Source organism: Tauraco erythrolophus, chromosome 24, assembly GCF_009769465.1.
Source record: "Tauraco erythrolophus isolate bTauEry1 chromosome 24, bTauEry1.pri, whole genome shotgun sequence".
Classification (NCBI taxonomy): domain Eukaryota; kingdom Metazoa; phylum Chordata; class Aves; order Musophagiformes; family Musophagidae; genus Tauraco; species Tauraco erythrolophus.
In genome coordinates this window covers 5,473,377-5,489,729 of record NC_141488.1, presented here as the reverse complement: position 1 = coordinate 5,489,729, position 16,353 = coordinate 5,473,377, and the positions used below count along the sequence as shown (strand labels likewise).

The window sequence follows — 16,353 nt, the reverse complement described above, 5'->3', positions numbered from 1 at the left end:
GTCTTTCAGTGACCCAGGGTGACCTGGCTGGGAAGTCTCATAGGATTCCACTCAAACTAAAGCATTAGAAAGCCCATGATGGCATCCTGGTGTAAAATATAATGTTCTTCAGGATAAGCTGCAGTCACCCTGTGTAGTTCTAGGAAACATAAAAACACGCACACATGGAGTTATATATCAAAATATTATTGCCTCTGTATAAAGCAGCTCTCAGACATTCTGCACAGCAGGGAGAATTTCAGCTTCCATTAGTATATTTGTATATATATAAAAATAAACAAACATGTTGCACATTTATCACTTTGACTTCAGTTCAGTCTGTGGAAACACAGAAGGTGATCTCTGTAGGTTGAGGTGGAGACCTTTTCATCCCACAAAAAGCAAAGGTTGTTAAATGTCTCTGTACGGTACTTCCAGTCAAGCAGGGGTGCAGTTCTGCAGTCACAGGGAAGCAAAGGCAACATCAACAGTTCTTCCTGGCTCAAAATCAACATGCAGGCACGACACACTGTGCTTTCGGAGCCCAGCTGATGGTTTCACACAGGTCCAGGTTGTGTTTTTGCTATCCCAGAGGTGGCTTTGCCTTTCAGAACTCACATACAAAAGTTACCTGGCTCTGAAGTCTCAGGTGAACACAAGGCTCTGCGTGTTCGCGGCGTGATGCCTACATGAGGTATCACTGTGTGCCTCACCCCTGCCCTGCCTGGTGCCAATGGGGTGCCTCATGCCAGAGCCGTAACACCGTCTCACAGCTCTGCTTGTACAGAGGGGTGCTGAGCGTACAGTAGTTATTTAGCAGTAAAAATACACCTTTTGTGTCCCTAAAGCCATATACCTTGGTAGGCCAGACATCAGTAGAAAAAACTCTTCTCTAGGTGAATAAATACAAAAAGCACCACTATCAGTTATTTGTTCTTGTTCTTGTTTAGGTATCCTTGCCTGGATATCTGGAGCTCTCCAGCATTTTCCAGGTGTGCCATAGAACTGCTAGAATACTTTAGCTCCTTCCCATGTAATGTGTGTGCTTGTAGCTGTTGAATTTTAACTTTTCGTCGAATTTTTCCTCCATATTTGAAGTTTCAAATGCGTCACTTAGGACAGCGGAAGTGGGAGGTGTCCCTTCTGTAAAATTATCACTGTCACAGTCACTTGCAATACCTTCATCTTCTGCCACCTGTAATGTCTGAAAGGAAATGAGCAGCTCGGTGCTGGGATCCTCACTGAGCTGTGATATCTTACCAGTCTGGACATGCAGATCATCCACTGGTTTCTGGTAACACTTGGTGAAACAATGAGCCTTCCTATGCAGGTAGTGCTCATCGGCTGGAAGTTTGGCACAAATCCCCGCCATCGGTGTTTGAAGAGGGGTCATTTCCAGGCATTCATCCCCGTCTGTATCATGCTGTCCATGTTCCCTGGGACCTGGGAATCTCACGTCAGTGAGGGATATTCTTCCCAAAGAGGAACTGTGAGAAAGGGATGCATTTCCTTGGGATCCTGAGGTGTCCACCTCATTCTTTCTCGTTGGAAAGAAAGAGAAACCCAAGGTACTTAGATCAAGCTCAGATTCACTATCCACAGAGAGACCTCCAGATCCGGAGTCGGAGCTAGTTTCCTCCTGAGCTGTTCTGGATGGTTGACAGTTGAGATGCCTCTTTGGAAACTGAGATATTTCAGTGTATGGGATGAAAGTACTACTGTCGTCTTCCTCTTCCTCCTCCTCCTCTTCTGATGGTGGTGATGATGATGATGAGAGGAAAGAAGCCATCCATGGTAGGTTGTTTGTTGCTAAAGTTTTGTTTGTCTTCCTTTGTGACATTGGCTTCTCTGTGCAGATAAGATAGTCCCTGAAGAATTCATTTTCACTGAGCTCCCAGTGAAAGGCTGGTCCAGCAGCTTTTAAATGAGATAAATCCTACCAGGGAAAAGAAACAAAACACACAGATCCGTGAGTCAGTGATGCTTTTTAAAGAAAAGTTTGGATACAGGACATGCCAGAATGAAAGCTTACTTATAATGGAGCTTCTGAATGCAAAACTGAGAAGCACAGAACTCCCCCACTCCTCCCCAGTTACCCTCTGAGAATCAGCAAGACTGAGCCAGGAGGGGACCCCAACATTTGGGCCATACCAAAGCACGAGGCATCTTCTTTCGCTTAGCGTCTTGCTTCAGCAAGCAGATGATGAAGGCACTTGCCAGAAGGATGGGGAGGACAAACACAGGGATCGTGGCAGAAAATGGGAACTTCGGTTCCGCTGCTGAAAAAGAAAAAGACAAAAATAATCTCCTGCTGGTGGTATATTTTATGCTAATAATGGGCTATTATACTTGGCTTTTCTGTCAGAAATCTCAGAAAATGTTAGGCTCAAGATCCTTATTTTACAAATGCAGAGAAATGGTAACAGACTTGCCTGAGATCAGACTCTAAGTCAGAGTCACAGTCAGAAATGAATGTTGGTACCAGCCATACCTGGAGCAGGTAAAATGCTTTATTCACATATTTTCTGGAGAAATTTGAATATTCCCAAAATTTCATTGTGAACATAACTCGAGTACAATATTTCAGGATTTTCAGGAAATATTTCAGGGTTGGATTTTTAAAATGAAAACATTTCTATAGAAAGCAGACCCCTTTCGCTCGAAAATCCAACCAATCTGTTTAACAGGAAGCCCATTTTTTCTGGCTGAAAGATAACTTTGTTGGAAATCTTTGACTTGCCCTAATCCCATGTGATGTCTCACCACATCCTTTTCTCAGCAGGGACATACCTTTGTGGTTTAATAGCACACATACTGGTTGGGAGAATTTGCTGTGCTTGAAGTCAATGCTTTGGATGGAAGATCTGGCACTTAAACAGTAGTTGCCTCTAAGAGCAGTGGTGTCGATAGTCACTGTGTTCTTCCTAAAGATTCCTTCATATTGCTTCTGTTCGGAAACAAAAAGAACAGAGGGTTGGAAAGATGATTCTTTCATTATTTGGGTGATGTTTCTCTACCTTTTCAGCCCACGAATCTCTTCATCATGTTGTGTGGCTCCAGTGGTTGGAAGGTGCATGGAGAGGCGCTTGCTGTTTAGAGCAAGCATTTCTCCTAGGGCTTATGGATCCTAGGGTGGGATTTCCAGCTGGTGCTGTGCTCTGTGCTGCCGTTGCACGCTCTTAGCGATACCTGAACTAGTTGGTTTAAAACTCAGATATTGCCCTATTATACCGGCTATAGTGTAGCCTCCCCATCACATCTTCCTGATAAAAATAGGAATAGAATAGGAAAGGGAGCTACCAATAAAATAAGGATGCACACATCTGCTTTTTTCCTCTGGCTTTGGTTTAACTCTGGTTTGGCCATCTCATTTTCTCCAGGCCCTGGATCCAGTCCCTCCCTCCCTGCCCAGAAATTTGAAACTATTTTAATTCAAGCTGGGCATCGTTCCTGCATTTCATCTAAGAAGAGCCACTTTTACTGACCTTGTCTTCAGATCCAGCTTCCCAAAGGTTCAAGTCATACATCCAAGAGAAACTCTCCACGCAGGTGGCCAAAGGGAAGGAGGCATTCACATGGATTGAGTTCTTCTTGACATTCACGTTTAGTACTGGGGGAGCCAGTTCCACTGCAACCAAGTGACCAGACATAAGAACAGAGCTTCAGAGAAGTAGTGCTCTCCTGTGGCTGATCTACACTTCTGTTACCTCGTGATAGGCATGAGGGAAAGGGCAAGGCAAAGGGATACCTCTTTTTTATCTAACATACCCCCGCCAGTGTGTGGAAAGCTTGAAGCCAGTTTGTTCACCTAGAGCTTTGATGAACCAATTCTGGCACTTGCTACAAATTTTGTTTTCGAATTATCATGGCTTATTGATGTTTGTGCTCGCTCAAATCTCTGTCATTCATAAAGCTGCTTGTTACTGTTTCTCTTTCTGTGGTGGGCGCTCTACTCATTTGCTCATGCCAACACTGTTTTGGGATATCCTTTCATCCAGGCTGTAACCTAACAGACACTCACCATCCAAATGGTATTCCTTGAACTGTGATTCTACCCATGGAGACTGGAGTTGTCCAGAAACAGCTTTTACTCGAGCCCGGACTTTAACAAAGAAGTTTGGAAGCACACAGGTCAGATTGCAAGAGGTACTGCGAATATTTTTGCAATGAGGAACCTTTATCCATTTGTCCATGCGTTCCTGGCTAAAAGAAGAAAGAAGCACACCATAATATTAAACATGCTGGTTTATTATAATTTACAGAGCAAGAGAAGGAAGTGTTTTGAAAGATGGGTACCGAATCTTGCCCAGAGTTTGGAGCACTTTCCAGATGGATGAGGATTGGTTTTGGTGAAAGGATGCAGCCAGGTCAGTGGTGATAATGACACCGATTAATGTACATGCACAGATGTTTGCCCTGTGCCACACTTCCAATCAGACATCCTTCGTAAGCACTTACCTCTCATACCTCACAGTGTATGTCACATCTGGAGGAGATCCTTCTCCTGGAGTCCATGTCAAAATCATGTCAAAATCCTTTGACAGAAGTGTTACATTTTGAGGAGGGGGAAGTTGAACATGACCTGATTGAAAGGGAAAATTACATGAATTATTTAAGATATCTTTGAGGATAGGAAATATCACCTGATTTTGACCAAGGTGGTTTCAAAATTTGAGGCAGAGCCGCTCAGTTCATTTAAGACTGGAAACCGTCTATGGAAGCGGGTATGCCTGTGATGTAGTCGTGTTTTCTTCACTTCTTATAAAACATCTTTGTCTCAACAGCTTTTAGAATTAGGGTCTACATTTATGTGAACCATCCTGTTCTGTAATTTTGAGTGGTTTCCCCCATGGTCTCACTGGATTTCTCGGTGACCTGGTTTACCACCCCACAAACTCCAGCCTGACTCCCTTACGCTCCTTCTGGCCCCGGGACGGAGCAGACACAGCTCACATCGCTCGTTCAGTCCCAGTTCTTCAAAGGCACACTCTGCCATGAATGCAGCGTGCAGGCTGGTTCTTGTACTTTTGTGGTTCTTACTGTTTCTGGTATGTAAATATATACATTGCTAGCCTTCAACAAGGCACATTCTATAGACAGATTTTAAATTGCCAGTTCTTTACATTGGAATATTTCACAGAATCCCAGAATGTCAGGGATTGGAAGGCATCTCAAAGGATCATCTAGTCCAGTCCCACTGCTGGAGCAGGCCACCTAGATCACATCACACAAGAACGCGTCCAGGCGGGCTTGGAACATCTCCAGAGAAGGAGACTCCACAACCTCTCTGGGCAGCCTGTTCCAGTGTTCTGTTACCCTTACAGGGAAGTTCTTCCTCATGTTTAAGCAGAACCTCCTATTTTCCAGCTTATATCCATTTCCCCTTGCCCTACCATTGGATGCCACTGAGAAGAGCCTGGCTCCATCCTCATGACAGTCACCCTTTACGTATTTATAAACATTAATGAGGTCCCTTCTCAGTCTCCTCTTCTCCAAGCTAAAGAGACCCAGCTCCCTCAGCCTTTCCTCATAAGGGAAGTGCTCCCTCCCTTAATTGGAGATGCTCCACTCCCTTAATGGAGATGCTCCACTCCATTTCACTTTGTGCAAATCATTCCCATGTGAACTGCTTAAAATTTCCCTGTATGTTTATGTCTGTCCTCCTACAAGCAAAGCCACGTAGCGCAGCGAAATGAGAAGTAACAGGGAGCTGTACTGTACCTCTAGTCTGCCACAGGAAGCACAGTGCCAGCAGGACTCGGGCTCTCCGAGCAGACATGCCGATTCAGAACTTCTCCACTTGTAACATATTTCTTTTCTTGCTACCTTTCCATTGTGTTGTTTTCTTGTATCGGGTTGCATGAATTACGGAGGATCGTGTTGTTAATGAACCGCCCGCATGCGCACAGCCTCGCTTCCTGGTACAGCCCAAATCCAGCGCCGCACGTTGAACTGGGACGGGGCAGATGTGAGAGTGCTTTCGATGAAAGCAAAAATGTTGTAAAGATTGCAGTACTGCGCCCTCCAGTGTAACATAACTGATCTCTGTCACGGGCCACGGGCAAAAGGAGCACAGGAAACCAGTGCGACCTTATCTTGTGAGGCACCTCATTAAAAACTGGCCTTTGGAATTCACCTGTGTAGCTGTGAAATATTAATAGAAGTCAAATAAGGTTTTACTTCATGAGATGTCTGATAATAACCTAGCACTGATAAAAAACAGGAATCAATCAGTAGGATGTGATACTATGATAGTCTGGTGTCAAGGATTTTCTCTTAATTTCTGTTACCAGGTTAAGAATGGTTCTCAGAAGTTAGGGAATTACTCCGCTTTTCAGTCGTGCTGTTTGGTGGGCACGTCTGCTCTCCTGCTCTTCCCATCACAACAACCTCCAGGCCGGTGCCATGAGGAAAGGAAACGTGCCAATGAAGTTACTACACAGAAGGTAACACCAGCACAGAGAAAAGGGGCTTTTCTGGGTCTTCCCCAGATGGAAAACTCACCAAGCGCAGCAGACAGCCTGTTGTTCTACCTGTGAATGCCAGGTTCTGGGTACTAAGTGGGAGAAGAGCTGATGGACCAGGGTTTTGTACTGGCAAAAGTTTGTACATTTACTGGGAAGGTACCAAATGTCTCATTTCCTTGAACATGGTACGATTCAAGCTGTAGGAGGAGACACAGTTACAAGTTTCTTCAGTCACAACTTTCTCCAAAAACCTCCATTTCTTCTTACTACAGGCTTCTGTTACCAGTACTTGGCTGTTTTGGTACCTCTGTTTCATTTCTATGAAATTTCTCTTTCTCAGGCAAATAGAACTATAATCCTTTATAAGGAAAAAACCACAGGTAAGGGTCTGGAGAATCCTAGGTCTATTCCTCTTTAGCATCAAAACTGCAGAGCTAGTACCAACACATGGCTCTTATGCTTCTTGTAGCAGCCTGAACAAAATAGGAAGCAATTCTGGGACCAGCCTCATGAAGATCTTGCTACGAGCCCTCAGGCAGCTTCTCCTAAAGATGACGTGTGATTTTTAGTAAGCGTTTGCAAGAGGTGAATCTTACCATCATCACGGTTTCCGGTGAAGCATCTGCCCTGAAATCTGGGCTCCGCTGGACTCTGTGGCAAAATTCCCCCTGATTTTAGCATGACTGAGAACCTGTCCCAGGAAAAACAAGTGTTCTGTTGGCAGCAAACTGGGGGGGAGTGGTGGGGAGGCCAATGCCACGAGGTGTCGCTGCCCATCAAACAAAATGCATTTGTTCCTCCAAGAGACAGGCTCTGCTCTAGACCTGTTTAAAAACTTGGCAAGCTTCACCAAAGCTCCTTCCGCCCTCTGCATTGCCCAGCACCCTCCTGTACAGCGGCCTGCGTGCGTATTTTCGACAGCATCCTCTAATTGCGGGCACTGAGTTTATGTTGTACACAACGGTTGTGCTCTCCTGCCCGACTCGCCTTGGGCTCTGGCTTGGGTGCCCAGGCAGGCAATGGATCAGGTGCCCACAGGAGCAAGGCTCGTTGCCTGTGTGTCAAGGGCAGGAAGCACCATTGCAGCCATCACCGTTGCAGCTGGGGGGGGTCTTTTGGCCTGTGATGACTTTAGGATTGTGGGCAGGGATGCCTGCTGCAGCAGAGGACTGGGCTTGGTAAGACCACTGGTGTCTCTCCATCACTGGGCGAATCACACCACTGTACCTACATTCTGCCACTGTTTTACTCAAATGGAGTATAAGTGCTTTGGGATGGGGTTGTCATTCTTTAGTGCAATGCCTCCAAAAATCACAAAAAATCACAAATCACACCACCGTACCTACATTCCGCCACCATTTTACTCAAATGGAGCATCAGTGCTGTGGGATGGGGTTGTCACTCTTCAGTGCAATGCCTCATCTCTAGGTGGGCCTTTGCGTACTGCTGTAGTACCGACGGTACTCGGGGGACTCTCTCGATGTGCCACCTCCTGCCTCTCTGCGTGCAACAGGTGATTCAGACCACGCGGGCAAACCCTGCAACCTTTTCTTGAGTCAGACGGACTGATACCTTCCTTTCTTGAGGAGGGGCACTGCAGGAAATACAGTCTTAATCTTGTGAGGAAGGCTCAGTTTGGGCTGGGTTTGGTTTTATGAAACCTTTGGAGGCGATAGGCAGTACAAAGCACTGTCATCCCAGCTCCTTCCCTTTGCTCTTACCCCACCCATGTAGTTGTTCTGGCAGAGCTGTGGGTGCTGCATGCTGTCAGCTTGGGAGAACCACTGTCCTGTTGAGAAAAAAAACATATTAAAAAATTTAACAGGGCATTTCTGGTGTCAGTGGCACAATGGGAAACCAAACCACTGATCCATAAGTGCAGCATGCTTAACATTTCTGATGTGCTCTTACGTTTCCATCACCACCATATTGCGTGAAGGACTGGCTGAGTGTTTTCAGTATTTCTTAAAATGTGAAACAGCCTTCTGAAAGAGCCTCCACATGGAGTCTTCCACAGTTGCTTTTTGTTTCTTTTTGAAATGTTAAGGGCTTTTTTTTCCCTTAATGAAATAAGATGGTTTTGGAGGTTTCTGTTGAAACACTGGAAAGTTCCCAATCAGTATTTTTTAGGAAGTAAATTTTCAATTTCTGCAGGACAATAATCATTCTTCTCTAGCAGCATTCCTAGTCCTGTGCCAGGTGAGGTTGCTCAGCCTAAGAGAATATTGCAGGTAGGAAGAGGTGACAGCAGTTGTCACAAACATGCTGGACACTGAAAATCGGAAGGAATGAGAGTGTCATTTCCCAGTAGTTCTCGCTGGATGATTTGAGAAATTTCTTAAAGGAACATGATCCAGATAAAAATTATTTAAAAAGGAGTTTTTGCCTAAGATCTTGGTAAATGAGTAACTAAGACCTTTAACCATTCAGACGCAGCTCTTTAAATCATCTTTTCCTTTCCTGCTATTTAATTAACTCCTCTGCTTCGCTGACGGTGTGATGCTGCAGACAGTTCTGGCAGCACCTGCTCTCTGCACCGCTCCTGCAGCCGAGCTCGCCGCCCCTGCGCTGGGCGCTGGACGTGTGCTCACGGCTTACAGGGCAGCCCACACCCTGTGCAGCATTTCTCGTCGTTTTCTCCGGAACGTAGCCCTCTATCCCTCTCAACACGGATGTGTACACAGGTATTGTGCTGACGGGGACTGAGGCACAGAAAAAATTAGTGACTTCCCTGTAGCAGCTCAGAGGTGCGAGCCCAAGGTTTGGCAGTCGGAAAATGATGTCTTTGACTTAGAGAGCTGCCTGCAGAGCTTCTTCACCAGTGCAAGATTGCTTTTCTTGGCTTAATGTCTTCATTTCTGGAGGTGGTGGAGCTGACGTAACCGCGGTGGCAAAAGTGTGCAGTATGGGCCTGTCTTCAGAGCTGGGCAAAGTAAAACCCGAGAGCAGGAGAGGAATTTTTCCTTCAACATTTTTCGCCACTTGTTTGGAAAATTGAATGAGCGTAGCAGTGTCTGAAGAGAAAACACTCATTAGCCCCAAACTAAACAAAAAAACATAATCTGAAATAGAGAATGATACTTCACTCGGCTCCAAAGTTTTCCCTGGAAACCACTTGTAATTTTTGTGGAGAACATACTGTTCTTCAAGGAAACCCACACTTACGGGAGAGGCAGAAACTCAAAAGTCACCAGTTTTGGAAACTTCCTCCCCTGTCCCGAGTTTCTTGCACCGAGAGGACAAGTTTGGACCTGAGGTGCAGCGATTGCTCTCCCTCAGACAATGTTCCTCTCCTTGGCAGTTCTTCTGCACAACTCTCCCTTCTTTCTCCCTGGCTTAGGTGGATCTGTGGGACGAGTTGTGCAGCAAAGGCATTCGTACCATCCAGAAACGCGGAGTGTGGAAACAGCCACTGCCCCTGCGAGTGGCTGCAGCTGTGGCTTTGGCAGGAGGGTGCAAGGCACATACTCTGAGAGGAGGAGATATATCAAAGTGACAGCTTGAGACTGTAAACACCAAGGAGCTCTAACAACGAGCCTGATCCTGGCTTTAGTGAACTAGTTTGGTGAACTTGAACCTCCTTGCCTATCCCTGGAATATCTTTTTGTTGAAGGTTTAGCTCTGACCTGGAATTGGGGTCCCTGATCTTCTGCAGCTCAGGAGGGGAAATATTTTCCTCTTTGTGCTTAGAAACTAACCTGACATACAGGCTGCTGAGTGTTTGAATTTGATCGTAATTATTTTGGAAGGTTTAGGAAAGCAAATATGGGGAAACAGTGGGAAGAGCAAAGAACAAAATGGTATTGGGAATTAAGAGGTTAAAAAATCCGCAGAGCTGGGTGATTCCAGATGGTGAAATAAAATGCAGCAGTGTCTCCTTGACCCAGACAGGCATCTGGGCAACCTGTCACCAGAAGGAAGAGAAGAGAATGGGCTTGATTTGTTTTTTAAACTGAGTCTGAAAAGACTTAAAATGAAAAGCAAAAGCAAAACCAAAAAACGTTCTGCTATGAATCATTTCATGTCCTTTATTTTTTCTTCTGGGGCAGGGTTTTTGAAGGAAATCAGGGCTTTGCCTCTACACTGCAGCTGTAGCCCATTCAGTTCCTGATACAAGGGTCACAATTTAAAGGGTGTATCCATTTAGTAGCCTGCTCCTGCGTGGCAAGGAGAGTACAGTAATCCTGTAAAGACACCTGGACCCTGGAAGTCAACCTTTGTGTTAAGGACTGTACCCGTGTCATAGTTTCATCAGACCGTTGTACCCTGCCAGGCATTAAGGGTGGTTAGACAAGGCCTTGGGCGCTGCCGAAGGAGAGTGCAGCGATTCACAGGCAGCGTGCAGTCCCAGGGCAGAGGGCTCTCCTCCCTTGTGAGCCTCATTACCGTTAATGTTGCAGGCAGGCGGACTGGATGCTGCTGGGAGGCTGATGGAGGAGGGCTGCACGGCTGCCCGGCTGCCCTGGCAGGATGCAGCAGCTCAGACTGGCTGGGCCAGCGCTAGCAGGGGGAGAAGGGGAGGCTTCACAGGCATCTCCATCCCTGCTAGATTTAGGTCCTCTGGTTCAGGGAGAGCTGGTAAGATGCACGGCTGTTCCCAGAGGGGACAACCTTCCCTGTACCAGTGATCTCGTCCATCCTTCCCGCCTCGTCTCTTACTGCTTCCGTTTCACAAGTGCAAATCTGCAGACTTCTTTTCCTGGGCGAAGAGAAGCCCCCACAGAAGAAGGCACCAGCCCTGTGCTCAGAGTCGGCTCATTCCCTCTGACAGGTTTACTCGCTTACAGCAGATGAACATGGAGAAGAGTCCCTTACGTGCGTGTTCACAAGGTGCTGAGAGGGCCTTGCCTCCTTTTGTAGCAACGGTTACTCATGCCAGGTACTCATGCGAGGTGACTTCGCTTTTACCTTCCCCGTGACCTGCTTTTTGTGTGCAACTCAGCGGCGTGCAAACACGGCGCTGCTTTGCTGAAATCCTGCTGTAGCGACCCTCCCCGGGCGGCGTAACGTGAAAGGCAGCGACTCGCTCCTTGAGCAAAGGCACCAGTTCTGTCAGCTGGCGGTTCAGCTCATTCCCCACATCCCACATGGACCAGTACAGGAACGGGGCAAAGTATTGCCCTGATTTTACTTGGTTGAGTGAGGCCTGCCAGCAAGCAGGATCCTCTTCTGCCACAAATAAATACAGCAGTAAAGTAGATCGTCCTTAAAGTCCAAACTACAACAAAGTAGATTTAATTTGGATCCCAGCCTGAGATCAGCCAGACTCTGCCTTCCCTCCGTGCGTCTCTGAGCGGTGGGGCAGACGTGTGGGATGGTGCTGATTAGCCAGTGGACTCAGCTGATGGCCCGTTTTATGCTGCTTCTCTCGCTTTTCCCGAAACCTGTCCCTTCCCCTTTACAGTACCTTTTTATTCATGCTGAAAGCAGAGAGGGAGCTTGCCTGGACATGCAGTAGCGGCGAAACTCCAGTGCACACAGAGTAAAACAAGTGCTAGCCCACAAGGTGCAGATATAACAACACGGGAACGTCCTGGGGGCACCGTGCCTCCCGAAACCCCTAGCTCTCACTGATCAGCGTGGGAAAAGCGGTGGGGACCCTGCATGTTCCGACAGAGAGAGAGAGGTGATGCTAGCAACCTGTCTGTTGTACTCTCTGAGCCAAACTGTGCTCTTGGGGGTCATCCCACAGGTGTCAGAGCTTATCCCTCTTCCAGAGCATTTCCTCAATGTGTGATCTGACAATATCCTGTCTGATGTGAGGGGTTTCTCTCTTGGCTCAGGACCGTGGGATGCCAATACGCTGGCCCTGATTGTGAAACTCTCCCAAATCTCTGCATACCCCTTTCCAGCAGGAAATACATTTTATCTTGTGTGTATTTCATCCAACAGTAGAGTGAGTGCTCGTGCTGGGAAGAAGGAGTATGGCATGGGGAACACCATCATCAGAAGCTGAGTTATCTGCAGAAGTGGCTGTTCAGGGAGTCCAGGGAGCACGGCACAGCGAGAGGTGCATTTCCACGCAGCTGGGCCAAGGCTGCGAGATGCTATTCCCCCGCAACCGCTAGTGGCAGCAGCTTCCTGGTGGGGTGGGTGCTCTTTGTTTGAATGTTTGCAATGTTTTGCATTGCAGTATTTGGATGCCAAAGCTATACAGTGCCGTAAAAGTTAATTAGCCAGATAACTAATTAAAGACTTTTCCCTTTTATTGTTGCCAACTTGCAATTCAGAAAGGGGCTTGTGTCAAAGTAAATCTAGCCACACACCCCAGTGAAAGAAGTGATAAACCATTCAAGATCCAATTAACCATTCAGGGGACTGGTGTGGGAAAATCCCATCACTATCTGGGAGGAAGAAAAGTCCTAATCACATGGAGCAGCAGCACAACTGACCTGGCTTTGAATGTCTTTCCAGAGGGGCTTTTGCTGTGGAGGCGAAGGTTAAAGCCTGGAACTGGGCATGGAGGGCAGGATTTATAGGTGTCAACAGACCTTATGGTGTTGGAAGAGTCCCCATGAGGGTGACATTGTTGGGGACCTGATTTGATCTCCCTGGTAAAGGTCCAAGATGTGGGTTTATGGGGCTCTGAGCTCAGAGAGGCTGTAAGGACACAAGCTTGTGAAACTTGCTGGTGGATGATGGGTGGTGGCTATGCAGCAATCCTGCCCTCAGAGAGGGTCCCCATCTGCTGAGGGGTCTCACTGGAAAAGGGCAAGATCTCACTGGGCACTTACAGTCTCCAAGGCTGTCACTTTTCCATGGGTCACTGCCTAGGAGATTCATAACATTTAAAAAAATGTCTTCAATAGCAACACATTATCATTCACATGGGCAACTTTGCCAGTGGGGTAAGAGCATCCAGTTGCCTCAGCAGTGTCTTGACCTGACAATTGCTGGGGTCATTTTGGCCCTAGGGAATATGCAATTAGAGGGTGGAGGGTAGAAGAGCTAAGATGAGGTTCAGACTCCTCTGATCTGGCCACCAGCCAGGAGACGTGCTGTAACTAAGTGGCACCAGGCCCAGAATTTCCAGGAGGGCTGAGCTCCCATCTGAGATGAGGAGAGGGGCCCAGATTTCCACTGGCACTTTGCACGTGCTGGGTGCACACAGGGTCTGGGCTCTTGTGAAATCCCAACCCGGCTGAGGGTGGCTGAGTGTTTGAAATTCCACCGAGCTGCCCGGCCCTCCCTCCCCGCAGAAAAAGAGGGGAATTGAGCAATTTCAGCAAGTGTTCCTTGTCTGAGGAGCTCACGTACTCCACAGGGCAGGCACACGGAGGATGATGCTGGTTTCACCCAGCAACCTGCTGCTTGCAGAGAGGGGAGTGTTTTAAGGCTTGTAGTTTTGATGACATGATTGCTGAGATCAGTCCACTGGCACATATTTACACCAGATGAGGATCTGGCCAGAGTCCCGATACTGGGAGAATATGCTTCCCACCCCCGCTACTATCAGGCCCATCCCTCAGATGACAAGAATTTAATTTAAAGACTCAATCTCTTGTCTGAACAGCTCCCTCCCTCCCCCACTCTGATGAGAGGAAAATCTTCGGAGAGGCATCCAGGCGAGTGGGAAAGCTTTGGAGAGAGCTGTCTCTTGCCCTTTAGCCATCCAGAGAGGAAGAGCTCATCTGAATGAAATGAGGATCAATCAGAGAGAGGCATGGGAAAAGTTGGGAAAAGGAGCCTCCAGTGATGTATATTCATGGGGGGGAAAACCTCCCCCAGACATGCAGAAGCTTTGATGAAAACCCTCCCAGCTGTGCTGCGCCTTTGAAGTGACACAGCAGAAGCGTATTCATGATTACCCAAGAGATAGAGCAGATGAGTTCTCAATCAGCTGAATCCTTATATTTAGGATAGACTTTAAAGCTTACTTTTTATAACTTCTTCCAAAATTAATGAGAATCATCTGCATGGCACCCTCTCGTTCTTCTCCCCCGCTTCCTCCCCTACCCCACCCCAGATAACCTACGAAGCCAGCATCACGTTCCCAGAGGGCAGGGGATGAGGTGGCCTTGGTGTTTCATGCTCCAGAGGAGAACTGGGAAGAGTCCTGAACCATTAGCAGGAAATAAAAGGCTAATGGAAATGGGTTACCTTTTTTTTTACTAAAAAGGAAGTTTCTGAGATTTCCTCACGCAGCTCCTGTTGAAGTGTCAGAGCATTTCATCAGCAGTGTGTCTCCTACTTCAGCATTGTCTCTGTCTGCTCCCCTAACCTGAGTCTTTAAAAGCTGAGTCTAAAATCTGTGCTCTGGTTCTTGAGCGGAGCAGTGTTAGAGGTGTTTTCAACTGGAAAGGCCTTTGTCCACACGGAGACTTACGCAAGGAATGGGAGGGATGAATCCCCAACATAGCAGTGTCCAGCATGGCACTCTGCGTCACCAGCGTGGACTGGTAGCACTTGCTATCCCAGGAGCTGAAACTCATCTGTTGAGTTTACATAAGCACCCAAAGCCCGTGAGGGCTGTTGGAGGTTTTTTGCTGCTGGAAGGTTTCTCCATCCATAACCACAGGGGAAAGGTCAGCTCTTGCCGAAAGCTTATTCGAAAATGCCTTTGCTTACCTGAGCTGGGTGACGTGCTAAACACAAAGTGCTGAAAGTTCCTCCTATGAAAAACCTCAAGGAGTATCCAGTATCCCAAAACCCAGGTCATTTCTCCCTCATACTGCCCCTTCTCCGCGGGTAGCTCCCTTGCAGGTACACTTAATGGAAACAGGCAGGTGCAATCAGCCAAGTCATGTATGTTTAACACGCTTCAAGGTGTGTTGGCAGTTCCAGATGATCAAAGCCTCCCTTGTGATGCAGTGGCATTGCCAGGGTGTTTTCTTTTAACTCTATCAGATAAGTTGAGAGAAAGTCAGTAGTCAGTTTTGATGGTGTAAGAAACTAATTTGGGAATGGTCAGAGAGAAAAAATCACTCGAGTTCAGCTAGCTGAGACCATGGGCATTGCCAAGGCTGAGAAGGGATGTGTTACATGTTTCTGGTTCTTTTGGTACTAATGTGGCCTGGCTTCACTTTCTTCAGTGATTTTACAAGTTCGCAGCTGAATTGGAAATGTCAAGTGTCAGTGATTTGAAATGGGAGGTTTTAATCCTAGACAATCACCCTAAAATCTCCTCTGATGACCTGGCACTGTGATAAGCCTCCACCCAAGAGGATGGGTCTTCCCAGGCTCTTGTTATTTCTCTTTAGTGCTAATGGCACTTGGGCACATGCACCCAGCAATGAGGAAATGTCTTCACCTGGTGCCTTTGTGCTCTTAGGAATGCATTTGCATTAAAAATACACATTTCTTACACAGATTTTTCTGTGCAGGATGGTGCAGGCTGTGCCTAGTGTTTAACTGCCGGGTGAGGCAGGTGTGGTAACACGTAATGTTTATAACCAGGCTTGAGGAAAAGCAGTATAGGCATTAACTTCGGTCTGGTGAAGTCCTAGTGTGGTTGTGACAGTGCAGAGGAAGTGCAAAGACAGCGCAAAAATGAGGCTGTTTATCCCATGAATCCAAGAAAGAGGAAGTCTGGTCTAGCAGAAAGGGCATCAGTCTTGGGTTTGAGCTGAGTTCTGCTCATGGATCTCTTGTGTAGCTTAAAGCAAGAGGTGTACCCTTTCGAAGCATGGTTTGCCTTCCCTCTTGCCTCTTGTTTCTTAAGATTAAAACCAGTTTGGGTGGGATGTGTACCACAGGCAGTGTGGTGGAGCTCTTGCATTTGCTGGCGTTGCTAATAAATGAGTGAAAGTGATAGTGGCACCAAGCACGTGGCACAGCGCAGCAGCTGAGAGCTCAAACTGCTCCTCACCCACCTCCTTGAGAAGTCCAAATTTGAGTCCCCTTTCCTAGATGCCACCGGTCCATCATGGATCCAACTCTCCCGAACTAGAGACCCTCCTTCCCAGCA

The 16,353-nt window shown here is 47.1% G+C and overlaps 1 protein-coding gene across 2 annotated transcripts; it reads right to left on the bottom strand.

Moving 5' to 3' along the window:
- Positions 1–997: 997 nt before the first annotated feature.
- On the bottom strand, positions 998–5,758 carry IFNLR1 (interferon lambda receptor 1). 2 transcript variants are annotated; one of them, XM_086626219.1, is made up of 7 exons: positions 5,701–5,758; positions 4,438–4,561; positions 4,001–4,182; positions 3,465–3,607; positions 2,770–2,926; positions 2,131–2,258; positions 998–1,915 (listed from the first exon to the last, which is right to left on the bottom strand). In XM_086626219.1, exons 1-7 carry the CDS (start codon positions 5,756–5,758, stop codon positions 998–1,000), a joined length of 1,710 nt encoding a protein of 569 aa, XP_086482345.1. The 2 variants fall into 2 exon arrangements, with proteins under 2 accessions (XP_086482345.1, XP_009987356.1); XM_009989054.1 differs by having other exon boundaries at positions 2,131–2,255.
- Positions 5,759–16,353: the final 10,595 nt, after the last annotated feature.